General features: G+C 48.2%; 2 protein-coding genes across 2 annotated transcripts; both read left to right on the forward strand.

Annotated features, from left to right (window-relative positions):
• Window positions 1–33: 33 nt before the first annotated feature.
• GGA2 (golgi associated, gamma adaptin ear containing, ARF binding protein 2) lies at window positions 34–11,394 on the forward strand. The gene is made up of 17 exons (XM_010392614.3): window positions 34–134; window positions 737–821; window positions 1,663–1,738; window positions 2,256–2,354; window positions 3,285–3,408; window positions 3,896–3,999; window positions 4,460–4,540; window positions 5,282–5,419; window positions 5,554–5,635; window positions 6,511–6,630; window positions 6,893–7,060; window positions 7,309–7,364; window positions 7,652–7,803; window positions 8,591–8,760; window positions 9,683–9,852; window positions 10,280–10,390; window positions 10,982–11,394. The coding sequence occupies exons 1-17, from the start codon at window positions 101–103 to the stop codon at window positions 11,090–11,092; spliced, it is 1,881 nt and encodes a 626-aa protein (XP_010390916.2). The 5' UTR covers window positions 34–100; the 3' UTR covers window positions 11,093–11,394.
• Window positions 11,395–11,747: 353 nt separating this feature from the next.
• Window positions 11,748–26,685, forward strand: COG7 (component of oligomeric golgi complex 7). The gene is made up of 17 exons (XM_010392247.3): window positions 11,748–12,012; window positions 12,711–12,859; window positions 13,353–13,469; window positions 13,620–13,788; window positions 14,792–14,874; window positions 15,643–15,765; window positions 17,133–17,331; window positions 19,370–19,497; window positions 19,840–19,994; window positions 21,181–21,297; window positions 21,829–21,894; window positions 22,609–22,795; window positions 23,786–23,926; window positions 24,371–24,454; window positions 24,775–24,889; window positions 25,853–25,996; window positions 26,218–26,685. Exons 1-17 carry the CDS (start codon window positions 11,847–11,849, stop codon window positions 26,382–26,384), a joined length of 2,310 nt encoding a protein of 769 aa, XP_010390549.2. The 5' UTR covers window positions 11,748–11,846; the 3' UTR covers window positions 26,385–26,685.
• The last annotated feature ends 508 nt before the right edge of the window (window positions 26,686–27,193 follow it).

Here is a 27,193-nt window from a genome sequence, read left to right on the forward strand (position 1 = left end):
CCCACGCCCACAGCGAACACTTCCACGCCACGAAAACTCACGTGGGCTGCCCGCGGGGGCGGTGGAGCCGCTTCCTGCTGGGGCGGAGCGGACGGAGCCCATGGCTGGCACGGGGCAGCTGGAGCGGTGGCTCAGTGAGTGGGGCTGGGCTCTGGGGGTCGGGGCTGGCTTGGCCGCTGGCTCCGGTGCCTGTTCCAAACTGGGTGGGCACTGGACCAGCTTCATCTCCGTGGGGAAGAGCCCATCGGCATCACGGAACCCCGTTAGGGTGATGTGGGTGCTGTCTCGCTGCATCTGTCCCTTTCCCCATCTGTCCTGTCCATCCTCAGCCCCCAAAGCTGGCTGAGTTACAGGCTGGGGAGTGGATAAAGCCAAAAAAAGACTTTCCCCCCGTAATTTAGCTGTGCAAAAGTGTAAACTGCCTGTGTTCCAGCACAACAAGTTTTGCAGTGTGGTCCCGGGAGAGCTGCCTGTAAATGGTTTTGAAGTTTCTCATGCTAAAAGCAGCATCTGCTGTTGTCAGGCTGTGCTTGACTTTAAGTGTGTGCTTGGGACTATATTTTTAGGCAAATTTTAGTAACAGCTGTTTCCTGCTCGTCCTGGATCTCCCCTTTCTGCTGCCAAAAGCCCTGGAGCAGCGGCACCAGAGAGATCTGAGCTGCTTCCTGCCCTGAGTGCTCGCTCGCACTGAGGCCGCGCTTTCCTTTTTCCTCTCTTATTTTTCTCCCTTTGTAAGATGAGGCCACTGACCCGAGTACCTCTGAGGAAAACTGGGAATGCATCCAGCGGTTCTGCGACCAGGTGAACGCTGACACGGAGGGGTAAGGCAGACAGACAGCTCTTTGTGTTCGTCCAGGCTGTGTCTGGCTCTGAGCTTCCCTCACGGCTCTGTGGGAATGGGGCCTGGGGCCACGGTGTGGGGAGCTGAGGGGGCTCGCTGGGCTCTGCTGCTCCCGGGAGTGGAAATGAGTTGGAAATTGGTATTTGCCAATGTGATGGAGGGTGATACCTAGGAGTGGGCTCTGACATTGATTGCTGGAGCCCACCGGGCAGCCGATCCTGCTGGCCATGCCCTCAGCAGCCCCTCAGGAATCTGGCCAAGGATTCCTGCTGTGGGGTTCTGCAGGAAAGCCCCGAGGGAGCTCAGCCTCAGCTTTTCCTTCCAGATGGGTGGAGGATCTCTACTGAGACTTCCCCACCTTCCAGCTGACAGTCTGGGCTCTGTGGGAAGTAGCAGGGACTCATTAAGTGAATGACCTGTCAAACCTTAGTGATCATCTCTGTTTGGAGCAGACTGAGCTCAGAGCTCATAGTCTGGCACCCAGCTCGTGCCCAGGAGCTGGCACGGGGTACCCTGGCTGTTATCAAAGCTCCTGCAGCTGCAGAGAGCCAGGTCTGGTGGTGCTTGCCCATGGACATTCCCCAGCCTGTCCCTGCTGCTCCTTCCCAAAGGACAACCCCTGGGCATGGCTGAGGGGCAGTGCTGGGATCACCAATTCCCCTCTTGTGCGTGTGCACGTGTCCCTGGCCGCCGTCATGCCCAAGGAAGGGTATCTGTCCTGTTGTGAATCCAGAAGTTGCTCTTCTCTGCAGACCAAAGCCAGCAGCATTTATTTTTCCTGGGAACTTGTGCATGGTGTGACTTGCTTTGCTCTTCCCCAGCCCGTTGTTTGCGCTGAGGCTGCTGGCACACAAAATCCAGTCCCCTCAGGAGGGGGAAGCTCTCCATGCTCTCACAGTAAGTACTTGATGCGCACACAAAGCAGTCACTTGGAAACAGTCTGGCAGGTAGAACAGCAGAGCAGACAGGATAGCTCTCTCTTCCTTTTCTCTTAGATGTTGATGTCTTTCTCTTTCTCTTGGATGCTTCTCCCTTTTAACTTTCCCTTGCACAAGGAATACAGAAACCAGAGCACAGTGGAGGGAGTAGCTGCCTCTGTGCCTCCCCACATTGCTCTGCTGTGGTGTTTCGTTGGTCTGCGGCTCTGGCTGTGTAAGCTGTGTCCCACCACAGAGGCAATAGCTCAAAAGTTGTTAGTGATGAGTAGAATAGAGCAGGTGGTCTTAACTGTGCTTCTTAGGAAGGTTGGATGAAGGAATAAAACATGTTCTTGCTGCATGACTTTCTCAGTATCTTGTATTCATGAGTGCAGTGCCAGAAGGTTCTTAGATTTAGTATTATAATGACAAAGTTTTTGAAAGCTCCCCAAGCCTTGTGTGTTCAGTTCTTGTTGGTAACATTTTGTTTTCTGCAGGTGCTGGAGACCTGTGTGAACAACTGTGGTGACAGATTTCACAGTGAAATGGCAAAATTCAGGTTTTTGAACGAGCTGATTAAAGTGCTTTCCCCAAAGGTAGGTGATGGTGGCTATGGGGCATTTCAGGATAAGAAATGCAGCTCTGCTTTATCAGAGGCAGTGGGATCTTCTGGCCATGCTCCTCTTCGTTGGGGTAGGCCTGGGCCTGCCTGAAACACCCTGTTGGCATCGCAGCCATCAGTTTCCCTTTCTGGTGGATCCTGCACACATTTACCACTGGTACATGTTTCATTTTCCATTGCATCAGCTCAAAGGCAGAGCTGCAAAAAACTGATTTCAAAGAAATGCTCAACTGAAGAACAAAACTCCTTGTCTCAGTCTCAGGCTTGGGAACAGGATTTCAGTGAAACCACAGAATTTAAAGTATATATCACTGAAGACAATTCTGTTTACTGCTCTGAGAGGACAAGTATCATTTAATGAGTTTGACATGCCTGGTCTTGGGGAGGTTTGTGTTTTTGTAATAAAAAGAGTGCTCATAGGCAATAATGAGAGAAATTGGAGAAGACACCCAGATGCTGATAAGAGACAATAACTTTCGTTTCTGGTTTTGTTCAGTTTTTGTGTGTCTGGGGCTAGCTGAGGCCAGTGGTGTGATTGCATTGCAGCAGTTAAGGGGAGTGTTTAAAGTCAAGCACAGAACTGTTTTCACTGAAATAAAACAACCTGCTTTGGATTTTGGATTCAATAACTGATCAGAGAGGTTTGAAGAGGTTTAATTTTGATGTTACAGAACATGTGTGATTGTCATACACTCCATAGCATTCCTTGAGTTTATAGCCACAGCTCTAAACTGTTTCCTAACCCCAAGATACACAGTTGACAGCACTGTGAATAAACTCACAGGAATCCATTTTATCATTGGTTTCTGCACATAAACTCCTTGGGGCTGGATCCCTGTGCCAGATCTGGCACCAATTCTTTGGGTTTAAACTTTTTTTTCTTTCTTTACTGTCTTGTTTTCAGTACTATGGAATTTGGTCTTCAGAAAAAGTCAAGTCAAGGGTCACAGAAGTGATATTCAGTTGGACAGTCTGGTTTCCTCAGGAAGTCAAAATCCAGGATGCTTATCAGATGCTGAAGAAACAAGGTTCAGTTCTGTTATTTCAGTTTCCTTTTTCGCCTCCCAAGCCCGTGGTTTCCCCCACAGATATCTGCCCCCATCAGCTTGTGACTCAGCTTTTTCATAACATGCTGTTTGTAAGGAAAAGGGACAAAGGCCATACTTCCCAGGCTGGTTGGGTTCTGAAGGATGCATGGAACTGTTTAAAGGGATTTTCCAAAGAACAGCCTTCCTGAGCCACAGCCCAGACCAGTCTGGAGGCCTCTGTTCACACTGTGTGCAGGGAAAAAGTACAGGACAAACTCAGAAGTGATCTTTGCCCTGGAATACTCTCCCAGGGTTATGAGAGATGAGTTCAGAGGGATCCTGGGATGGATTTTTCATTCATTCCATTATATTTAGTAGTCCTCAGTGGTACTTTAATCCAGAAATCTGTGCAAAACCTCATGCCCTGTTGAGCATCGAGGTTTCTGCAGCTTGGGCATCATTGAACAGCTACTGTTACCTGTTCCAGGGATTGTAAAAGAAGATCCCAAACTGCCAGAAGACAAAATTTTACCTCCCCCTTCTCCAAGACCTCAGAATTCTATTTTTGACACAGATGAAGAGAAATCCAAGGTAAACCGTAGAGTCTTCATGCCCTGCCCTGTTTTGTACTGATGAAAAAAGAGGATCAGTAATATTTTGGGAGCTCCTGCTGTTTCAGACAGACTATATTAGAGTAATACTGGTCCTTCCTGCAGTGTAACAGCTAGAGAACTCTGTGAGGCTTTGTCAGAAATATTTGCTTAGTAAAAAGTGAAACTTTTTTACAGAAAAATGTCAGTTTCCGTGAAACCTCCCCAAGGGAGGGCTTCTCCAGGTGTTAGAGAAGTTCTGCAGAGCCAGAGTTCCTAATCCTGAACAGCCAGTGTATGCAGGCAGCAATATAACCTGGATTATATTATGGGACAGGATCTGACGTATTTCCAGGATTATAGGACCATTCCTGCAGCAGGTGTCTCTCATGTGTGATGTGTGCCTGCAGCACTGTGCCCAGAGGCTGCTGCTCACTGCTGTCCCATCCCTGCCCTGACAGCTCCTGGCCAGGCTCCTGAAGAGCAGCCACCCTGAGGACCTGCAGGCAGCCAACCGCCTGATCCAGAGCGTGATTAAAGAGGTGGGAACTCCTGGGAGAAGCCTCTTTGCAGCCAGGGAGGGTGGGAGGGAACTTGGCCATTCAGTCTTTGACAGGAGACTCTCTGTACTGTAGCCCCAGAAGAGGGCCCATGTTCAGTCTTTCCAAAATATTCTGAATTTACAGCATGGGATCATTTTGTTTTGTTTCCCTAAAATATGCCATTGCCAGGAAGAGGGGAATATGTGAATGTGCATACAGCAGGACACTTCCATGTCAATGAGACCTTGGCAATAGTACTGCAGTAGTGGTAGGAAATTTCCAAAAGTAAACTCAGTTCCCAGGTGGAAAAAAGTCACTTCTGTACAAAACTGCCTCTTTCCTGCATGCAGTGTGTGTGTGCACATCTGGCCTGTCTGTTTGCATGTTCCATCTGAAGGAGCATCCCACTTCTCTGCTTACGTAGGAGATTTGGTTCAACAAAGCCCTGTGGTCATTTTGGGTGTGTTCTGTGTGGCAGAAGCCACCAACCAGCTCAAATTTTGAAGTCACACTCGTGCCTGTGGTGAGATGAATTCCATATTCCACAGCACACGGCCAGGGTGCTCTGATGGGGCGGCTGGGGGCACGTTCTCACCTGTGCTGCTTTGTGCCTTCTCTACCTGCAATACAGTATCAATAGGAAGCAACTCCCCAGGTGTGACCCAGAGAGCTCCAGACAAACACGTGCACTGGCTGTGTCAGCCAAGTTATCATCTCCTTTTCTTTCGTTTTTCATCACAGGAACAAGAAAAGTCAGCTCAGGTGTCCCGAAGAGTGAACACCATCAATGAGGTTTCTGAGAATGTCAAACGTATGGATGAGTTACTGGAGAACTACAGGAGACATGAATTATCCCCAGCTGACCAGGAGACCCTACAGGTAAATGCTCTTTTTCCTGCATAAATGCTCTTTTTCATCCCTCTTCTAGAGGGAGCTTCACTTGCAGGTGATTGCAGAGACAGAAGTGTGAGTTTGCCTGGGATGTCCTGAGCAGTGAAACATTTCCTCCCCAGGCTCTGTTCCAGCGCTGTGAGAAGCTCAGGCCGCTGCTCTTCCGCCTGGCCAGCGAGGCGGTGGCTGACGAGGAAGCTCTAGGTAAGAGCCAATACTGTCCTCGTGGTTCCCTTCCCTGGGAGAGGAGTGCTTGGGCATTTGGTACCCTGTGGGCAAAGCTCTTCACTCTCACCATGAAACCCAGGGGAAATGGCATTGGGTCTCCTCTTGCTCATCTCTGAGGAAGTTGTTAATTTTCACTTGGAGCCCGAAGTTAAACAGTGAATCCATTTCTTCCAGCTGAGGTGGTTTTCTGAGTTTTTTTGAGTTCTGATGTTCAGAGAACTGAAGGCTTTTGAGGCCTTTCCAGATATTGAACTTCTCCCTCTCTGTAAAAACAGAAAGGGAAGTATATTTTCAATTTTTAAGTGTAATACCAAGGAAGGTATCCTGGTTTCAGCTAGGGTAGAGTTAATTTGATAAGAGCAGAATCTTTGAATTCCACAATTGGCATTTCATTCCTGTCCATATGCCTTGAAAACCTGACTGAAGCAATGGTTGCTGAACAGACATCTTAAATAGCAACCCTGAGACCTCAACTGCACCTCACACCTTCCTTTCATACCCATGGGTGCCATGGCTCTCCAGCTGGGGAGTGCTGGGTTATAGACTCAAGTACACTGGGAAAACTTGTGGAGAACAAGAAACTGCAGAAGAGATGGCAGAAATTAGGAATACTTTAGAGATGGGATAAGATTTCAAAGTGATCTTCATGAATGAGAGAGAGGCCTGAAATCAGCAGCCGTGTGTGCAAAATGGAATGAAAGGCGAGTGAAGAGCTGAGGGCAGCCTGCTCCGCTGGCCTTCGCTCCTGAGCTGCACTGTCCCTTCCTCACGAGCAGTTTGGGGAGTACTGTGGAACTGTCCTGACCTTCCTGTTGGAACATGAGTATTTTGTATCTTCTCTGGTTTCCCAGCTGAGATCCTGCAAGCCAATGACAAGCTCTCACGGGCGCTGGGGCAGTACAGGCAGGTTGTGGCCAGCCAGGAGAACGGGGATGGAGTAGGTTCAGCTGCCAGCTCTGCCCATGCACCAGGTGAGAAGCACCCACGGCACCCCACGGCAGCTCTGCCCCGCATGCCAGGTGGGAGCGGGGTTTGGGAGGGAAGTGCTTTTCAGAGAATAAACGTGGAGAAAGTCCTATAACACAGGAAAAATATTATATAACCATCATTTTCTCTTGCATATAGTTGACAGAAAATATTCCTGAATTTTTTCACCTTTCAGGCACACCTGTACCCATGGATGTGCCATTCCTTTCTGGAGGCTCCTCGCTAACTCTGTCTCTGTTCCCAAAGCGTGCCGAGCAGCCCCACGGCGCATGAAGAGCTACACCCTGATCGACTTCTCTGAGCTGGAGGCCATGGCCCAGACTCCCCCAGATCCCTTTGCAGACACACCCTCGGCCTCCCGCCACAGCAGCACAACCTCCACCTGCCTGCTCGAGGAGGAGTTACAGTCCTTAGGTCTGTAGGTGCAGTTCAGTGTCACCCTTGTTACTGGGGGGTTTGTGGTGTTTAATAAAGAGAGGAGAACTTTGACTTCAGTGTCAGTCCCAAGAGAAAGTAGAGCCTTCCAGGTGTAAGTTTTCAGGGATGCAGCATCTTTAGTGGTGTTAGACCATAGCCAAACTGCTGTTAGACAGCAAAGGAAGAACCTGTGGAAAAGCCCTGTTTTCTGTAAATTATCTGTGGCATTTTGGTGTCTTTCTTAGGTCTCTGCAATTCCCCTGTCATACAGAAACCACCACCTGATTTTGGCCTAGCAGAGGTGAGTGATGCTCAGATACTTTGCAGTCCATAAGGTGTAAAGACGAAAATCAGAGATGATTCCTGGTCTGGCTTTCCCTGGCAGCCTTTTTAGTGTCCCATTCTGTTCTGAGGAGAAACTGGAATCCTCTTGCTCTCAGTTAATCTCTCAAGTGCACTTTGCAACCAAATGACTCTATATGTATTACTACTTTAGGCAGTGTTATTATAAACAAAGTTCTTTCCAGCAGAATAGGTTTATTTTTGCTATTATTGTATAACATGAACCTGAAGGGCCTTATTTTCCAGCCTGCTGTACACAATGGATTTAGGGAAGGTGTAAGTGCTGTTCATACCCTGGGACCACAGGAGAGTTGGGAAGACAGCTGTGCAGGGAAGAGTGCGTTCCGGAGCCTGGATGAACAGCTCTCTCCATTATCCAAGACCAAGACATTCTCTTTGTAAGTAAACTTTGCCTAATAAGAGATTTCGAGGCTGAGGAATTCTTTTACAGCAGGGAGGTTTAGGAAAACCTTTCAGCTGCCCCTGGTCAGTGATGGCAAGTGATCTGTGCACACGTTGGCTCTTTCCTGCAGTTGTGCACCTGTTAATTGCACTTTGTAATTGCACACCAGGACTTTCCAAGGGTCAGAAATTTGGGAGACAAATCCCATTGGCTGGTAACAAGGTGATGTTGAGCTGAAAGAACAAAAACCTTACAGTCAGGCCTTTTTATAGTAACCTGTAACTCAAAAAGTACTTTCCTCAGCTTTCTCCAGACTATGACAAAGTAGTTTCTAGGCATTCAGTGGAAGCTTGGAACAGTTCACAAATCAATCTCCACAGATCTTCAGAGCAGTGGACTACTATGATATGTTTATACAGTCTGCCATAATAAAAGAAATTTTACTGAAAATTTCCAGCTTCTTGCAATGTCTTTGAGCTGGAATTTACTTTATTCTCCCTGACTAGGGCTCCAGAGAAGCTGTGTGTAGAGACAGCAGACTTCCAAAGCCCTAAAACTAAGTTTTACTATAGTAACAGAACCAAAATCTGCCTTAATGAGTTTTGAAACAGGAAGATCTTCCATAGATGACAAGAGTTTTTTAATTTCTCAAGAACTCAGAATGTAAGCCTGTAGTTTCTTTATACCTAAAGGGGATGAGGGATTGGGAATACAGCAGAAGACAGTATATTCCCTGTAGAATCCCCAGTTAATGCAAGCTTTCTGCATGCTTTTCTTTCCAGGGATTTATCACCAATGAAATTGCCCTTTCCAGATCTTCCAAATAACTCAGTGGCAGATCCTCCACTCCTCAGTCCAGGCTATGAGCTGAAGCCTGCTGCCTCTTTGCATCCAGCTTCCTATGATGCTTCTCTAGAAAACCTTTTTGTGCCTTTAGTCTCAGTTACACCAAGTAAGTGCAATTCTGTGCCCCAGCTCTCCTTACTAGAGGCTTACTAGAGCTCTTCCAAGCAAGCCAAAGTAGCTTTGTGGGTCAGCTGGAGACAAGTAATGACTGTTCTGTGAAAGGCTTGATGTACCTGAGAATTTGAGCAGGTGCTAGGGGTCATAGCATGGCAATGTCCTTGTCCTCTCTACTTATTACTCAGGAGTTTCGTGCCCTGACTAATCTTTGTAATGTGCTTCTAAACTATCTGTCCTTCACACCTTCAGTCAAGCTTCAAACAGTTGTTCTACAGGGACCTAAAAGACACTTGTGAATGGGAATTGCCCCACTTCCTAAAGAAGAGCTCTTCATTCCACCTCTGCTTTTCGGTTTCACACTGTATGGCCCAGCTCCGCAGCCCCTCCCCAGAGCATTTCCTGGGTATGTGTCACCCCGGGGTCTCAGCCCAGGGCCACAGAGCCTTGACTCTTACTGCTGCTGGAAGAGGGCAGGTGCAAAGACATCCTGATCTGCCTTCAGTCTCAAGTGAAGGACTTAGCAGCAGATTTTGGAAGGGCTGGGTGGTGATGATTCGCGTGAGAATTTGCCAGGCATGCATGATAAGGAGCCAAATCTTGTGTGTGCTAAGAAAGGCACTTTGCTTTTCCCACTGCATCTCTGTTGGATCCACACCTGACTTCTCTCGATGACTGGTGAAACCTGAGCTGCTAAATCCCAAATGCAGACATTCAGATTCCTGTCTCTGCCTTAGGGGCAGGTGTAAATCAGGGGCAGGTGCTGTGTGCCACTTGGTTTGTGAGTTTGCTGAAGGAAGTAAAAGTTTGTCTGCATTTTCCTTTCTGCTGTTCCTTATCCCATCTTTCCTGTTCGCCCTCAGATGGGAGAGGAATCCAGGCTTTGATTCTGATTCTTGTTTTGTCTCTGGCAGGCACTATCTGTCCACTCACTGTGTATGATAGGAATGGTTTCAAGGCCATGCTCCACTTCTCCAGAGACCCGGCTCCCGGCCGGCCAGATGTGCTGGTGATGGTTCTGTCCATGCTGAGCACCTCAGCTCACCCCATTAAGGACATAGTGTTCCAGGCTGCAGTCCCAAAGGTGAGAAGCCTGTGACAAAGTAGCAGAGATGCTCAGAAATGTCCTGAGGAGAAGGTCCGCCATTTCTTATTGAGTATTTGCCTTGCTCATGGGACACTGTGTGGCTCCCTTTCTCTGCACGGAGAGCCTGTTGTACAGTGGTGCCTGTGGCATCAGTGCCCGTTTCACAGAGTGTATCCATGGCCTTGCTGCAGCCAGAGAGGGCTCCAGACCTGCTGCTTCAGCCTCTTGGGTAGGGCTCTTGCTGCCTGTGCATATGTAGCATGGAATTGGCTGTTCAGGAATATCTGCCTTTAGTTGCAGGCTGTGCTTTTCACTGAATGATAGAGTCTGGCTGATACATCTTTAACCAGCTCCGTGGCTCAGTAATGCTCCCAGCCCTTTCCCAGCATGGACTAAAAAGTATTTATTTTGTTTTCTCTTTCAGACCATGCAAATTAAGTTACAACCAGCCTCAGGTTCTGAGCTGCCAGCCTTCAACCCTCTCCTCCCACCTGCAGTGGTGTCCCAGGTGCTGCTGCTCGCCAACCCACACAAGGTGCTGCTGATGGGCACTTGGAATCCCACTGGGTGTTTGCATGAGATATGGGGAGGGTCTTAATAATGGGGAGATGCAGTGGAGAGACAGGGCAGTCTGAACTGGGCTGGGAAGATGTTTTTCCTGCTCAAAGAGCTTTCCAGAGCTACAGTCTGAAGGATTGTGTGGGCAATTGCTGCAGGGGCCTGCACAGTTCTGGACCATCTGCCCACAGAGACAGCTCTAGGCACTCACTGTGCCGATGTTGGCAGCTGATGGAACACAAGCTGATGGCCCCCAAGGCACAAGTGATGGGTGGCAGATCTGTTGCATTGGTGGATAATTACGAGACCCAAGAATGTGTAAGGAGCCCTCTGTCTCTGAGAAGGTTGGCCAGGCCTGGATTGCCAACATGCCCATGGGTGGCTTGCACAGGTCTCCCAGTTGCTCTTGTCTATCTTAGGAAGATCCAGGGTTTCCTTCTGTGCAGAGCTTCTGCAAGGCTGGTGTTTCTCCTTTCAGAGGTGACTCACTGCAGCAAGGCTGTGAGGGGTGAAAGAGTCCAGGAGTTTATAATCATGGTGTGTCCCTCTCTCTTCCTTTCTCTCCCAGGATCCTATCCGACTGAGGTACAAACTGGTGTTCATGCAGGGCGTGCAGCCCTGCAGTGAGGTGGGAGAGGTGACTGGCTTTCCAGAAGCAGAGCTCTGGGGCAGGAGCTGAAGTCCAGCTGGCTCAAACACTGCCATGTTGCCTTAGCCATGGAGGAGGAGGGACTGGGGGCCAGCAGTGCTGGCCAGTACTCCATAAGGGCACCTTTTCTCGGGATCTGCCACCTCCTTCTTCCTTTTTGTGCCTGGCAGGAGTGTGAACTGGTTGCTTCTGTCACAGCCTTTCCCTGTAGCTGAGCCTGCTGGAGAGCACCGCAGCCGCGGTGCTTCTGCCGTGCACACCTTTCCTGCTGCTTTCTGGGCCATTTCCCCTTTACTTTTTGAATTAAAAAAAAAAAAAAAAAAAAAAAAAGTGAATCTACACCAGCATTCAGCGTCCGTGCCAGCCTCTCTGGAGTCACGGCAGGGCCTGTTCCAGGGACACAGGGACAAGGAACACCCCCGGCCCCGTTTTCCCGGGGTCTGTGCCGAGGTGCAGCGGGAGCTGAGGGGCGGGGGCGATGGGCACCGGCAGCGGTGGGAGACAGCAGTGCCGCGCTGGGGCCGGGCGGGGCGGGCACACGGCCGGGGACCGCGGCTCGGCCCGGCCCCGCTGCAGGCCTGGGCACCGCCGGGAGCTGCGAGGCCCCACCGGCCTGGGCACAGACCCGGTGGGACACGGCTCTCGGCCGGTCACCGCCCCGGGACCGCCCCGAGACCGCCCCGGCACCGCCCCGGCACCGCCGAGCGTTTCCGGGTGCGCGGCCGGGCCGGGCCGCAGCTGCTCGGGCTGTGCCCCGCTGTGCCCCCGCGGCCCGGCCGTGGCTATGGATTTCTCCCGGTTCCTGTCGGACGAGTTCGAGGTGAAGGGCTGGGTGAACGCGGCGTTCCGCGCCGTGCAGCAGGAGGCCCCGGGCAAGGTGGACGCCCACGCCGCTACGCTGGTGATGAAGCTGCAGCTCTTCATCCAGGAGGTCAACAACGCCGTGGAAGGTGCGGGCCGGGCGGGGGCTCTGCCCCGCGGGAATGTGTCGGGCCGATCGGGGCGGGGTTTGCGGCCCAGTTCAGCTCTGCCGTGTGCTCCTGGCATCCGTGTGTCCCCATACCTGGATCCTCCTAAGGCGCGACAGGCAGACCTGTGCAGGCCACCCGAGGGCGCGTTGGCGATCCCGGCCTGGCCAGCCGTGCCAGAGACAGAGGCACCTTCGCAGCGATCTCGGGTCTTGTAGTTCTTCACCAACACATCTGCGTTAAATGCTGAGAAACAGCAGTTCCTGCCAACGCTGGGTTAGATGGGATAACAGGGAAATTTCTTCTCCGAAAGGGTTGCCCAGCCCTGGACCAGGCTGTTCAGGACAGCGTTGGAGTCCCTGGAAGGATTAAAAAGCCGTGTGGATGCAGTGCTTGGGGGCATGAGTTAGTGGTAGACTTGGCAGTACTGGGGGAACAGGACTGGACTGTTTGGAACAGTTGGACTTGATGGTCTTAGAGGGCTTTTCTAAACCTACGTGATTCCATTATAAAGTACATACTTAAAGTTTAAAGATACAGCTGAAGATTTGTTGTTCGATGTTTTGCTTTGTTGTCTAGTGTTGGGTTTTTTCAATTACTAAATATTAGATAAGATTATTGAAAGACCACCTGTTCCTGCAAGGGCTCTCACCCCTCCTCACTGCTCTGTGTTTCTGCAGAAACAAGCCATCAGGCTCTCCAGAACATGCCCAGAGTCCTCCGGGAAGTGGAAGTCTTGAAACAGGAGGCAACATTCCTGAAGGAGCAGATGATCCTAGTTAAAGAAGATATAAAGAAGTTTGAAGAAGACACAGCTCAGTCCATGCAGGTCAGTTCTTGTCTTAGTGTTGATCTGCAACTTGTGAAATTCTGAATATTCCAGAGCTGTTCATATGAAATAATCTTGTGAACTTAAGATGGACAAAACCACTTCTTTTAACATAACAGTATAGTGGAAAGGTGAGTGTGATATAGACCTGTGCATCTGCATGTCCTGGGGAACAGCTGCTCAGGTGTCGCTTCAGAGCTGGTACCTGACTGGGGACACTGGTTTCTGCCTGGGGTGCAGAGCATTTTCAGGAAAAGTGGATACTAAAACTACAAGACCAGAATTCAAACTAGCCTAAACTTACCTTCTGTTGTTTGACTTTGAAAGATGATTTTACCTCTCTAGCTCATTCAAACTATTCTGTGTTCTGGTAATAACATAATCTTTTCACACCTTTTTGTTTTTAAAATTCAAGGAGAAAATAACTCCCAAGTATCTGTGACAGTCATTTTTTGTGTCAGTGGGGAACATAATGTTGTGTTTTCTTCTTCAGGTCCTGGTAGAGATTGACCGAGTGAAGTCCAGAATGCAGTTGGCTGCCGAGTCACTTCAGGAAGCAGACAAATGGAGCACACTAAGTGCAGATATTGAAGAGACTCTTAAAACACAGGTAAATACTGAATTATTTGGTCTGTGTGCCTCTAGCTTTTCAGGGAACTGTGTTTAAAAATCGGATTTTGAAGTGACTGTGAAACTCTTCCCTGGTGCTGATGCTGTCTGAGGTTGCCCTTGGTAACAGGCTGCCTTTCCCTGCTGGCAGGATGTGTCCCTGATTTCTGCCAAGCTGACGAGCATGCAGAGCAGCCTGGGTATGCTGGTGGACACGCCGGATTACTCGGAGAAGTGTGTGCACCTGGAGGCACTGAAGAACCGACTGGAGGCCATGGCCAGTCCTCAGATCGTTGCTGCTTTTAACTCCCAATCTGTAGGTCAGTAGCTCTTGGTGTCATTTACTATCAGCACAGAATTTATTGTCTTTAAAGCAGTGTTTGGGCGCAGAGTTGGTGTCCTGAAGGCTCCTGGCACTGGGTCCCGAGCTTCTCCTGGTGGAGCAGCTGCCCTGGAGTGTTTTGGGCTCTGCAGCTGCCTGCAGACCAGCGCTGCTTTGATTTTTATGTGGTTTGGGGTACCTGTGGCCACTGCAGGAAAACAGATTACAGGCTGGTTTTATAGGCCACGTGGATGTGTGAGATGGAAGTGCTGCTCAAATAAGCAGAAGGGCCCTGTTTTTTGTTATCATGGTGTTGGTGTCATCAGGAAGGAAATTTGTTTGGAAGTGTTCTGAGTTCCTACTACTTTGTAAAAGCAACTTTATAAATTCTCCTTAGCAAATTTGTCTTTTTGGACAGTTCTTTGTGCTCTTCCTTCCCTGTGTTGCTGTCAGCACTTCTGAAAAGTAGTTGTTCTGGTTGTTGACACTCCTCTTTGTGCACCTCGAGGTCCTGGAGGGATCTGGGGCTATGGGCTACAAACCAGACTTCTGAGGGACCTGTGTTTCAAAGCTCTGTGCAGGAGCAGCTGTGCCATGAGTCAGTCTGAGGCACAGGGATCATTTTGAGGACAGGTGAAAGCAAAGCTGAGGCCTTTGTCATGTATGCTTTAGGTTTGTAAGTGCTGGCTTGTTTCTAGAAACTAATTATTTCCTTCTAGGAAATGCTCTAGCTTTATCTGGCTTTAATACTAGGTGTGTTAATACTATGTCCTGGTTAAGAAGTTAAATTAATTCCTTATGTCTGCTGCCTGATCTTGTTTGAGAGTGGGTTTTAGGCAGTTCTGCTCCTGTTTCAGAAGATAAGCAAACAATAGATGAAGTTGTCTCTTTCTGTGTAGACCATAGTGCCTGCTCCCCTAGAAGAGGGTTTCTTGCTCAGACTGATGTCTCGCCCTCCGCTTTGAGGCTGATCCTGATGCCTGTTATTTTGTTTTGTTTAGATCAGGCAAAAATGTTTGTTAAAGTCTTCACCGAAATTGATCGGATGCCCCAGCTTCTTGCTTATTATTATAAGTGTCACAAGGTAAGTGTTTTGGTAACATTTTAACATTGAGGAATAAAAGTCGTAATTCTTGCTGGGCTCTGACTGCAGAGGGAGCTGCTGCCCCACGGATCTCAGCTGTGCTGTGGTGGGGGATGGCACCTGTTCCTCTCTGTGTTTCCTTCTTCGACTTCTCTTGCTGGCTCTGACCAGCTTTGGTTACTCCCCTTGTTGCAGGAGTAGTTCTCCATTCGGGTCCTTGTGTCCCCTCCTGCAGCAGACACAGGATATGTGTGTTCTGCTTGATTACTCTGTGCCTCATGGTTTTGCTTTGCTTTCTGTGGATGTGCCTATGTCAGCAGTAACTTTATTACTGCAACTTGCCAGCTGCTGACTTCTGTAAACTCTTTTCAGGTAAGATTAAAAGTTGGAATTCCAGACAGTTCTGTAGCCATAACCTGAGCTTCAAATTTCTCACATGACTGTGACTTTTGAGGATTAAGTTCAAGGCTGGGGCTTGCCAAGTATTTCAACTATTATGTGGGGGTATCAGTTGCAATCTCATTTTATGAGTAAAATACCAATGTTAATTAAATCTTTGAATCACTAAGAAGCTTCAAGCTTCATGCTGAAAGTCTTTTCCTTCTGTGGTGCTGAATTATAAGTTATGCTGAAATGTGGAGAGAGGAGCAAGGGTGAGCCTCATGTTTTGGCAGAAGTGCTGTGCGTGGGGAGTACTGGGTTTGGAATAACAAAAGCAAGACCTGTTGCCTGTCAGTTTTCCTCTCAGATGGTTCTATTCCCCATCAGGTGCAGCTGGTGGCCGTGTGGCAGGAGCTTTGCCAGAGTGACTTGAGCTTGGATCGCCAGCTGACCGAGCTGTACGACACCCTCCTGGGGACCTGGCATGCCCAGCTCCAGTGGGCAGCACAGGTGCAGTGACAGGTTCATGCTGCTGCAGGGGTGGGAGAGGACAGGGTTGGGCATCCTCTGAATTCTCACAAAGCTCTGAAGAGCTCATGGCTGCTCACCCTGAGTTACACTCTGTGCTTGATTGGTGCAGGATGGGACTTGCAACCCAGTTACTGTTCCTTGTCCGGCCCTTGCAGACAGGATTTGAGCTCTGGTGTTCCACCAGCAGCAAGGTTGCTGTGTTATTGACATGAAAGCTGCTCTATCACTTTCATCTGTATCTTAAGTTAAAACTAATTTGTTGGTGTTGTAAATGTGTTCTGTTGCAAGACATTTGAAATGCCTGAATTGCTTTATCACTTGGCCTGGAGAAAGCCCTCAGGGTCACATAGGACTGATGTGTGTTGCTCTGTGTAAGATATCTGAGGGCTTCTGCTGTCACCCCTTGGAGTCTGTGTGCTTGTTTTTCCTGCCAAGAATAATGTAGGATCAAAAAAAGTTTTTGTCCTTTGGTGAAATGAAGAAATAAGTTCATATTGTTGAGCCTGTAGGAGTTTTTCATCCATGAAGGGTAAGAGATTCTTATCTTCATGTCACAAAGCCAGTGTCAGTGCAAGGCCTGTGCTGCAGAGGAGCCCAGTGTTTCCTTGAAATGTATTTTTTCTGCCTAATGATTCGATGTGACTTTCAGGTCAGATGTCAGGTTACATTTTAGCAGATATTCTTTGAACTGGGGATTGTAATAAATGGCACGTGTGGCACAACTCATATCACTCAATCTCCTGTGTTGCTTCTGCTTTCTGAAAAACTCTTGGACCTTTTTGATGGTAAACACAGGTTTCAAAGCAAATGAGCAGAGTAGCTGATGAAAAAGTCACAATAAAGGCTGTAACAAGTTTTATGCTAGTGGAGGGGCTGATTCTCAGCGGATTACAGGCTTTTTAGCCTTTCCACTACTGACTTCTGCCTGTTTGACCAGTAATTTGGCTTGTGATACAGTCCTATTTCTTCATGTTTTAATGATTCATGTTGTTTCCCAACACACCTGTGTAAACTGAGTGCTCTGTTTCAAATGCCCTCTTCTGCCAGGTGTTTTTTGAATTACTGTAGTGCCTGTGTTCTTCTGAATTCAGTTTTTGACCTGTGCCTATCTTCGAGTTTCTTGGTGGCTGTACTCAAAGCACAATGGTAAACATGTACTGCCCTAAACTTGCAATCAGGCTGTCCTGTGTGCTAGGTCAGCGTGGCTCTAGCAGCCTTAGCAGACTGCTCCTGAGTTTTTTACCCCTGGTGAGGTGGTTCACATTTGGAAGCTGCCTGCTGCTCTCTGTTGCTGTGTGTTCCTCTCAGGTAATGTGCTTTTGCGAGTAGCTGTTCTGCTGCCACAGGTTTTCAAGAACCCCCATGAAATTGTGACTGTGCTGTTGATTCAAACTCTGGGAGCTCTGGTGCCTTCCATCCCTGTGTGTCTCAGCACTGCCATGGAGAGGACAGGCCAGGACACCAAGCTGAACCAGCTGCTGGAACTCCATGATGCCACTGTCCACTTTGCCAAGGGGCTGGAGGTAGCCATGCTGCCAAACCTGAGTAAGGCTCTGGCACTGAATTCTGTCATTCTATGCTGTCCCCTTTGTAAAGTCCCAGTGTGGGATTTTGTTTAGTCTTAGGTGGAGGGAGGGATTATCTCTTCTGAGTAATGTGCAGTTACCCGGCACTTGCACCTTTGTGTTTGTGTGTGTATCTTACACTGGGGCTATTGACACAACACTGAGTTTCCTGAAGCAGCCTTGTCCTGAGCACAGTGGCTCTGCAGGGTAAATAACATTTAGCACTTCTCCTTTTATGAGCTTTACTATTTCTTCTGCCTCCCAGATGAGGAAATGTCTCCAGGGAGGCAGCGAGACCCATTGTGAGAGATCACAAAGCAGAAAAGTTGAGTTTCCTGGAATTGTCACACCTCACTAAACAAGAGAAAACCTGCTTGAAGGCTGCCTCCATTGGATGCTTGTATTTGATTTTGTAGTTTTCTGTTGCTACTGGCTTAGGCTTTAATCAAGTGACAATGCAAGGCCCAGTGTTTTTTTCTGAACTGTTGGTAGTTTATTCCCAGCAGCATCCTTAGTGTTTGATTGCAAATCTGCCGTGTGCTTCCCCTCCCTGGGATGTTTGTCATTTTGGTCATGACTTGCTGAGTAATTCCAACAAACCACACAGCAGTGAGGTGCTGTGTTTGCATAGGTTTATGCCTGACTTAAGCTGTTGGCTATTTATAGACCCTTATGAATTTGGTGGGGCCGCTTTAAAGGCTGGCTATGGGAAAATCCAAAATTAAAGCTAATGGAGCATTCCTGATGCTGTGCTTCCTGTGTTTGGTTCCTCATAACACTGTCTTGAGCTGTTTAAACCCAGATTCCTACTTGATCCTGTAAATTATGATTATGATTGCAATGTCAGGGAGTGTGACTGTGTCTGTTGTCTGTCTAGCTGCATATGCGTCAGTCATCTTCTAGCTTAATTTGTGGTTCATTACAGAAATTATTAAAAAGGACTTGGAAAAATAATGCCACATTCTAGAAGATGATGGAATAGGAAGACCTCTGTTGAACTGTTATCTGAGTGTGTTTAAAAAAAACCCCAAAGCCTTTATTTCCATCTCTTTTACTGTGGGGTAAGATGTTTGAGAAAAGAAATATCTCAAGAATGGAAAAGCCAGGTGACTCAGCTGAGGAGAGTCAAACAAGTTCCTGCATGTGTATGTGAGGGGAGGGCTCAGCTGTGATTCATAGGATAATTCAGTTTGGAAGGGACCTTGGAAGATGGTCTTGTCCAGTCACCTGCTCCAAGCAGGATCTGCTGTGAGGTCAGACCATGGTACTTGGGATACTGTTCAGTCTGGTCTCGAAAATGTCCAAGCACAGAGACAGTGCTGGCTTTGGACAGACTGCTCCATTGGTTTCCTGTCCTCAGGGTGTAAAAGTCTTTCCTGATATCCAGGATTCAAAGTAATTTTGGTTTGCTGCATGCTTGAGTTTGGCAAAGCTTTGTGAGAACAGCTGGTGTCCAGTTCTGATTTCAGCAGTAATCATTCAGCCCTGGTTTTTGTTTGGGTTGGCAGCTCCCTGCTCAGGCACGGCACTGAGAGGCTGAGTTTGTGCTTTGTGTTCAGCTCTGGCTGATAAACACTGGCACAGTAGTGCTGAGTGAATTGAATTAGTGTCAATTATTTTAAGTGTGAACCAGGCTTTGTGATAAATGAGGATTGCCCCTGTTTGATGCCGTGGGAGTAATGTGTTTCACTTCTCAGATGGTTTCAATTCTTCTGCTGTAGGTTGGAACGTTTGATAGATTTTTATCACCCAGGCTGTTTTCGATTAGTGAGTGATAATTTTCTTGAGGCACTTGTTGAGGTAGAACATCTTGGTTTTAGGAAGCAGGTAGAGATAATAATCTTGTTTCTAAAAAAATAAGAAACCCAGTCTGTGTAGTTGAGATTGAAGCTGTTGGGCAGCATTCCAAGCCTGTGCAGGCAGCATGCTCTAGCGGAAGAACTACTGCATGTAGCTTGAAATGAGGCTTTCAGTAGCATATTCATCTCTTTGTAGACTAAACATCTGATTCTTTGTAGAGGAGCAGAACCTGGTAAAAGTGATGGAGCTGGTGGAAGCGGTGTATGGTCCATACAAGCCCTATCAACTCGAGTATGGAGACCTGGAAGAAGAGAATCTCCTCATCCAGATCAGTGCAGTGCCCTTGGTAATGTACCAGTCTTTGCTCAGCTGTACAGGGAGAGGCTGAAGCTTCCGCTAAATACAGGGCTCTTTGTCATAGTTACTGCTCTCTTTCCTCCTCTCCTGTTTGGTTATACTTCCTTTTTTTTGTGGAAGACTCTGCTGTTGGCAGAACTGTTTTTCCTTGAAGATCTGGTGAACACAGGGTTTGGCAGCCTGGCTGTTGTTACAGTCCATGGGTAGGAGGGTGGAAGCACCAGCATGGTCTGCCTTAGGAGTTTCACAAGAGTGGAGAATACTAGAGAACACTGTGTTAATGCCTGGAAGAAGAGTTAGGCTCAGCTTTGTTGTTACTGTTGTTATTTAGGAGCATTGGGAAGTGATTGATTGTGTCCAGGAACTGAACCACTCAGTCAACAAACTCTTCATCCTGGCGGCTGGAGCCATCGACAACTGCGTCAAGCTCACAGATGGCCTGGGGGTGTGTGGGCTGCTGAAGGCCCTGAAGGCCCTGTTCTCAAAGTAAGGTGCCTTTAGGTACTGTTGCATTTATACCAAGCGAGTAGTGAGTGTGCAGTCTGTGGCCAAGGACCTCGTAGTTTATGAAAAATGGCTGAGAACAGAAAGTGTCTCTGAGTGTACCATGAATCATCAATATCCCTCTTGCTGCTTCATTCAAGCACAGGCTGTTTTCTGGAGGAAAAATAGAAGATTTTATGGCAAAATCAAAGACTTACCAGCTGTTTTCGATTTGGTTGAGCTGAATTTTTGTTTTTAATAAATACTTTTGAAGGACAAAATGTTTCCCAAAACAAAATAAGGCAAATTAGGCTGATGAAAGTAGATCTCAGTGGGGAAATAAGTCTGGAGGTTGAACTTGATGATCTTGGAGGTCTTTGCCAACCTTATTGATTCTATGAATACACAGTCACTGGGACAAGTGACCTCACATTCAGGATCTGCGATATCTGAGATACCCCACGGAGTGAGGTTCACTCTTAGTTCTTGTCTTAAAGTATCACTTTCCTATTCCTATGCTGATTAATTGCTTATTCCTTCACGATACTGAAGGAGCTGCTCACAAGGTATGAATCAGGTATTGCTGCCCTGTGGGGAGGAGGAAGAGGAAAGCACCAGTGTCTGATCTCACCTTCTTTATAGGCAATTACAGAGCAATGTACGTGCCTCCAGCTTATGGGCATTATTAAAAAGAAAATGGGGGTGTGTAGAAAACAGAATGTTCTTCTTTTTATCCATGTTCTTGTCTGGGGAGTAGCTGAGAAAACAAATTCGTGACATGGTTAGTCACCATGTTCCTGGAGTAAGGGCCAAGTGATGTTGGATTAGCAGGAGCCTTATAAACTTTTCTTGGCCTTTCCTAGGAGATGGTCAATGTAGTGGTAACTAAAATGTCTTTTTCCTTCCTTCTCACAGGCAGGGAGAGCTCCTAGTAATCCACATGCAGGAAACTGAGGCAGCCACACAGCATCTTTCATGCTCCTTGTCTTCTGGTCTAGGCTTGAATGGTCTATGGCTGATAAGTTTGCAGTGGAACCAGAGTGTCTCTTCTGTACTCGTTTCAGTATTTCTGGTTCTTGTTTGGCCCTTGCAGAAGACGGACTGAGCAAATCATAGGACATGTCTTTCTGCTGCTCTCCACCCTGTTCTCTTATGCTGGTGCTTCTCTCTGCTCCATTCCTCACTGCAGGTATACATCTGACTTCACAAACACACTGCAGTCTATACGAAAGAAATGTAAACTGGATGATGTCCTGGCAGATTCCCTGTTCCAGGAGGACTGGACTGCATTCCAAAACTCTGTCCGGTAAAGGGTTTGGGGTTTTTTTTTTTTGTTTGTTTGGCTCAGAGCTGATTTTTGTCTCAAAGCTGAAAGGGAACTACTTGGGGTCAGTTTACACAAGTTCTCAGTGCAGAACACAGGGCTGAGCTCACTGTGCTGCAGTGCTGCTGGGAGCACCAGTGTCAGTGATGGGTTTCAGGTTGCTCCTGGCACAGGGAGGGCTGTAGGGCTCCCCACCCTGCCTGGAGCAAGGCTGCATCCCATATCACTTGTAATATTAGCAGCTCTTAGAATTTTCCCAGTGACACTGAGCTGGCCTTCCCCATGATGACAAGAAGTAGCATGTGGATGAGGCCATTGGGCAAAAAAAATTGAGTATGTTATCAAATGGCTGCAGAGTTAATCACCAAATTGACTCTTGACAGATGTGTGGGCTGTAGTTTGGTTATGGCATTTCTTAATGACTTGACGTGGATCTGAGATGGGTTCTCCGAGGGGGGTCTGGCACTATCTGCCTCAAATCTCACAGTGTGTTTTTGTCTTGTTCTTTCCCAGGATAATTTCCATTTGTGGTGAACTCCTTCATCAGTGTGGAGACTTTGAGCAGCAGCTGGCCAACAGGTGAGCACTGCTGACCTTAATTCATGAGCTGTCAATGTAGGAACCAAGCTGAAAGAAAACAAACCCCGAAGTGCTTTGGTTGCATAGACATGGAGGGAAAGGCACCACTGATTCCCCCATCCCACCCTTTGACACGTCAGAGATGGGGCATAGACTGTTCTGCTCAGTCATGTTCCCTGAGACAGTCCCAAGAATCCTTTTCCTTGGATACCTGGCTGGCCAGATGGGGGTCAGGAAGGAATTTTCCACCAGATCAAATTGGCAAGATCCTCACCCTTGTGACATGGGGCATGAATCATGTGCTGAAATGAGTGTAGGTGTGCCTTAGCTGATGGATTCCCTGTAACCTGAGGAGTGTAGGCACAGGCAGCACATAGATCTCGTTACTGCTTGTTGTAAGCAGTGCACTGCTCAGCCTGTGGTTCCTTGAAATGCTCGGTGTGACTCGCGTAGAGCACAGCCTGCAGTGCTCGGTGGGCTGGGTGGGGCCCCACTGCCCTCGTTTCGCAGAGCACAAACCCCTCTGTCCCCTCAGCACTTCTGCAGCCAGTGAGTTGCACAGTAGATGTGAGGAGTGGCCTCAAGTGGAGTCTCTGTCAGTGAATGCTCTCCCTTCAAGTCACTCAGGGGTGATGCTGGTCCTTGGGCCAGCATGAGGACAGGACTGCTGAGTACAGAGGATTCTGCTGTTGACTTTTGTTTACTTGTTTCTAGGATTTTGTCAACTGCTGGGAAGTATCTCTCGGACTCCTACAGGCCTTGTAGTTTTTCTGGCTTTCAGGACACCAGTTCTGCAGAAAAGAAGAGCTCCATAAAAAATCCCTGGCAGGAATACAATTATCTCTTGAAGGAGAATCCATCTGAATATGGCAGCCTTATGGAAACACTTTACACTCTAAAGGTAGCCCTGGTGCCTGGGGAGCCTGCCTCTATCACAGTGTGCTCTTGGGCCCATATTTGGTAGATGAGACCTGGATTCCTCCCCCGTCTGATGACTTTTCATGCTGGGCTGCAGCCTTTCCATGGGCTGTGTTCTACAGAGACACTGATACATGGAAAGATGAAATGTCCAAAGCCAGGAAGTCTGGACTCGTTCCATCTCTCCCCAGATCCTGGCTCTGTTTTGTGAACATGCTTTTATCAGCTCAGGTGAGGGAGAGGGAGATTTTATTGCAGCAAGCATTGGGAAGTTTGTTTTGGAGCCATCTCGAATTCTGGAGCCCATACACCACCTTCTGAGGCTTTCTCTGCCACTTAGGCTCTGCTGCCATGTCCAGTCTGAAACAGAATTCTGCAGGATCATTCATGCATGGATGTGTGAACAGGGTAGAATGACTTTAGTTATCTTCTCGTGGATCTAAGTTATGTTTGCCATTGTTGGTCACATGGAGTAATGAATTTAAGGTTATGAGTTTCATTTCCTCAAAATGTTTTGATTTCTTTTGCACTTGATTTACCTGCAACTTTTGAGGTTCTGCCTTCAGTGTCATGTGTTTGACTTTAAACCTTGACTAAACTGTTCAGTTCCACAGGTACTCTTCAGGTAGAACTCACTTAATTCCATGCAGGGCATCAGCTGAGCCCTTTGGGTAGAAGGCAGCATTGCCATCTTCTCTGCAAGTTTCTCAGCATCTGGCATGTGCCAGAGCCTGCAGTGGCTGGAATGTGATGCTGATTCCTTGTCCTGCAGTTCAGGGAGCAGTGGCAGTTTCTGTCTTGAATAACTGCTTGGAATAGGTCATTCTAAAGGGAACAGGCTGTGCCATCACAGAGGAAAGCTCTGCTGTGCAAGGACGGCCTCATAAAACCTCTGCAAGCATGTTAACACAGCCTCCCCGTGGCCACTTTAATGACTTGCTTATGTAAATGTTTTTCTGTCTCTGTGTGTCAGGAGAAAGGCACCAGTAACCACAACCTGCTGTCGTCGTCGCGAGCGGCCCTGAGCCGCCTGAATCAGCTGTCCCATCACCTGGCCTTCGACTCGGTGTTCCTGCGCATCAAACAGCAGCTGCTGCTGGTTCCCAGGATGGAGGTGGGCAGTGGGGGCCTCGGGCTGAGCTGAACAGGCAGGGTTTACCTGGGGGATCCCTTGTGTCAGCGCTGCTTACCTTTCTCCTGTTCAGAATGGTTCTCTCTAGTGCCACATTTCTCCCACAAGCTGCAGACAGTGGAAGAGTTTCCCTTCCTTCACCCACAGCCTTTGCAGCACACAGGTGTTTGAAGGCTCTGGTGTTTGTCTGAGGTGTTGCTTTTCTAACCCTTGTGAGCATGTTTCCCACAGGGAGCTGGGTGGAAAGAGGGTGGGTGTTTTGGGCCTGAGGGACAACATGGGAAAGTTTTCTCACCATCTGTGTTCTGCTTTCTAGAATCCCTTGGGTAATCACAGTTCTTGTTGTTGGGTTGCCCCTTTCTGAAATACTGACAGGCTTCATGCTCTGGGAAGTCATCGATTCATCCTGCACTTTGTGCCTTACAGGGCTGGAGTTCTGGTGGCATTGGTGAGACCCTGACGGATGACCTGCCAAACTTCAGCCTGACTCCTCTGGAATATATCAGCAATGTAAGAAAACAGAACTGTCTTTCTGCTCTAGAAAACAAACTGCTGGGAACACTCCAGAGAGCAAAGATTTGCTTGGAGTAGCAGTTCTCTGTACAGGTCTTTCTTACCATGAGTGTTTCAGTGACTGCTTCTGTGACCTTGTGAAAAACTATTTCTTGTACCAAGTGTAATGATGCATGAGAGCCAATTTGTAGGTGAGTGAGTGGCTGTCAGGCTCAGCTCTCTGTTTTCAGGTGTATTTACTGCAGGTGAGTTTTTCTCTAGTAAAGGACTTGCCTCGCATTTGTTCAGTGACTCAGCGTTTGGTGCTTTTATTCTAGATTGGGCAATACATTATGTCGCTTCCTCTGCACCTTGAGCCATTTGTCACTCAAGAGGATTCTGCTTTGGAACTGGCATTACATGCTGGAAAACTGCCGTACCCCCCAGAGCAAGGTAGGGTAAGACCAAAGGCTTGGACTGTCTGGGGAAAGCTTTCCCATCCTGCATTACACAGGTGGGATGTGTTACAGTGACAAAACTGTTGGAGATCCCTTTCTTATCACCCTTTTTTCCCCAAGAATCCTTTGGTAAAACCCAGAAGGAGCCTCTAAATAATGAGTAAAACTTTTTTTGGTTTCATTCAAACTAGAAGCTTTGGGTTGATCTGTGTGAGTTTGGTGTTCATTAAAACAGTGGTTTGGGCTCTGAAGAGTTCTGTTGGGTTTTGGCTCCTGTTCATGCTCCAAGGGGCTGGTTTTACCTGCTGTGTCACTAATCCTGCTGCAGGTAACAGCAGTAGCCACCTAATGCCTTTCCCTGCAAGTTGGCAGCGTACCTGATGTGCTGGGCTTGGTCTCTTCATGGTGTTATTATTTCCACAGACAGTGAAGAAAGCGTAGGGCTTAGTATTTACAGTCTTCCTGGAACCTTCCAAAAACATGCTCTTCAGTTCAGGCTTTTGCATTGCTGTTATGTCCCTTAAAGCATTTATGTGTTTTAATGGCTTGTTAATTTTCAAAACAGTGATGAACAGAGAATGCCTTTAGGGCTGGAAAAAAACTCCTGTGAATCCTTGTCACTGTCATGGTTTGCAAACTGCTCCTGGAACAGGATCCTGTAGGAGGTGCCAGGCAGTGCCTCATCCCAGCTGGTCGCCCATCAGCCCTCTGGAAGTGACTTACCTGGAGAGTAATCCAGGGGAGTGTTTTGGGTCTGGAGCTCATGTCAGTGCTGTACAGTACAGGGAGAGAACATGACTGCTTTGATTACTCCAAAACCAGCTGATGGACTTTGACTACCTCAATGTCCTGTGAAAGCAACAGTTCAAACATTATTAACCAGTTAGGATTATGTGTGGTACAAACCCAGCAAAGGTGGGGTCAGTGTGCTGGCAGCTAATGGGGATTGTCTGTGCAGGAGATGAGCTGCCTGAACTGGACAACGTGGCTGATTACTGGCTGGGCTCCATCGCCAGAGCCACGATGCAGACGTACTGCGAGGTCATCCTGCAGATCCCGCAGCTCACGCCACACTCCACCAAGCAGCTGGCCACGGACATTGGTGAGCGCGGGCACGGGGTCCTGGGCATGGCTCACGTCACACACGGGCTGCTCTGTCACCACGTAGGGTTCCTGCCTGTGTGGTAGATTCCTGCCACACTGCTGGTGCCTGTGGGTGGGAGCTCTTGGTGACAGAATTCCCTCTGTCATCAAGAACAAGGGTATCTTTCCTTTCACAGTGTCTATTGCCAGTTAAATACAAATTTTTCCTTGATTTTGCAGATTACCTCATAAACGTGATGGATGCCCTGGGCCTCCAGCCCTCGCGGATGCTGCAGAACATTGTAACTCTGCTGAAGGCCAAGCCGGAGGAGTTTCGCCAGGCTGCCAAGAGCCTGCCCCGCCGGATGGCTGCTGGCATTGCGGCCATGAGGGGCCTGGAGGGTTAGCTGTGCCCTCTCTGCCTCCAGCATCACTGCCAGGAGGGGCCTGGAGTGCCAGCTGTGCCCTCCCTGCTGCTGGCATTGTGGGGATGAGGGGCCTGGAGGGTCAGCTGTGCCCTCCCTGCTGCTGGCATTGTGGGGATGAGGGGCCTGGAGGGTCAGCTGAGCCCTCCCTGCCACTGGCCCCTGCTCAAGGACTCACCTCCTCAGACTGGTTTTCATTTCCGCAAGGACAGTGAAAAGATCTCTGGGGACTAGGGGAATTTATTTCAGACTACCTTTTAATAAATATCTTTGTCTAGGAGAAGCTTGTTCTATTTTTCCATCTTTAGAAATAAGGAAAGATGTCTGACAGCCAAATTTACCAAAAACTCTCTGGATGACCCTGAGGAGTGCTGGAAATGTTCTGCCAGGTGCTGTAGAGTTCATGCTTTGTGGCAGCTTTTTCAGAAAATTTAATCTACTGTATGTGAGATGATGGGGTAGCCCCCACAGAGGGGGTGGCCTTTAGGCAATGGCCACTGTTCAGGGCTGTCATAAATACAGTCAAGAAGGGTCCCTTCAGTTGGCAGTTGAGGCTTGATCGAGCTCAACCCTGAGAATAAAACCAGCTCTGTAGGTTGTTCCTGGTGCAATTTCACTATTCTGCTGAAAGCCATGAAGTTTGTAAGGCATTTAAGGAAAGTGGTGCTTTCTTGTAGAATTTATTACCATTTGTTATATAGATTTTTGTGAAACAACTGGTCTAGCCTTAGTGTGCTCTCCTGAGAGACAATGGGGTGGAATACAGGGAGGTCCCTAAGTTGGAAGGCCAG

This window comes from Corvus cornix, chromosome 14 (genome assembly GCF_000738735.6).
Source record: "Corvus cornix cornix isolate S_Up_H32 chromosome 14, ASM73873v5, whole genome shotgun sequence".
Lineage (NCBI taxonomy): Eukaryota > Metazoa > Chordata > Aves > Passeriformes > Corvidae > Corvus > Corvus cornix.

What these genes read in the sequence shown, in the direction of transcription:
- GGA2 (XM_010392614.3), top strand. Translation starts at nt 101, where the DNA reads ATGGCTGGCACGGGGCAGCTGGAGCGGTGGCTCA. An exon ending in GGCTGACGAGGAAGCTCTAG is followed by an intron (nt 5,636 to 6,510) that starts GTAAGAGCCAAT and finishes CTGGTTTCCCAG; the next exon opens with CTGAGATCCTGCAAGCCAAT. An exon ending in CTGATTTTGGCCTAGCAGAG is followed by an intron (nt 7,365 to 7,651) that starts GTGAGTGATGCT and finishes CTTATTTTCCAG; the next exon opens with CCTGCTGTACACAATGGATT.
- COG7 (XM_010392247.3), top strand. Translation starts at nt 11,847, where the DNA reads ATGGATTTCTCCCGGTTCCTGTCGGACGAGTTCGAGGTGAAGGGCTGG. An exon ending in AAACACTTTACACTCTAAAG is followed by an intron (nt 22,796 to 23,785) that starts GTAGCCCTGGTG and finishes TCTGTGTGTCAG; the next exon opens with GAGAAAGGCACCAGTAACCA. An exon ending in TGCTGGTTCCCAGGATGGAG is followed by an intron (nt 23,927 to 24,370) that starts GTGGGCAGTGGG and finishes TGTGCCTTACAG; the next exon opens with GGCTGGAGTTCTGGTGGCAT.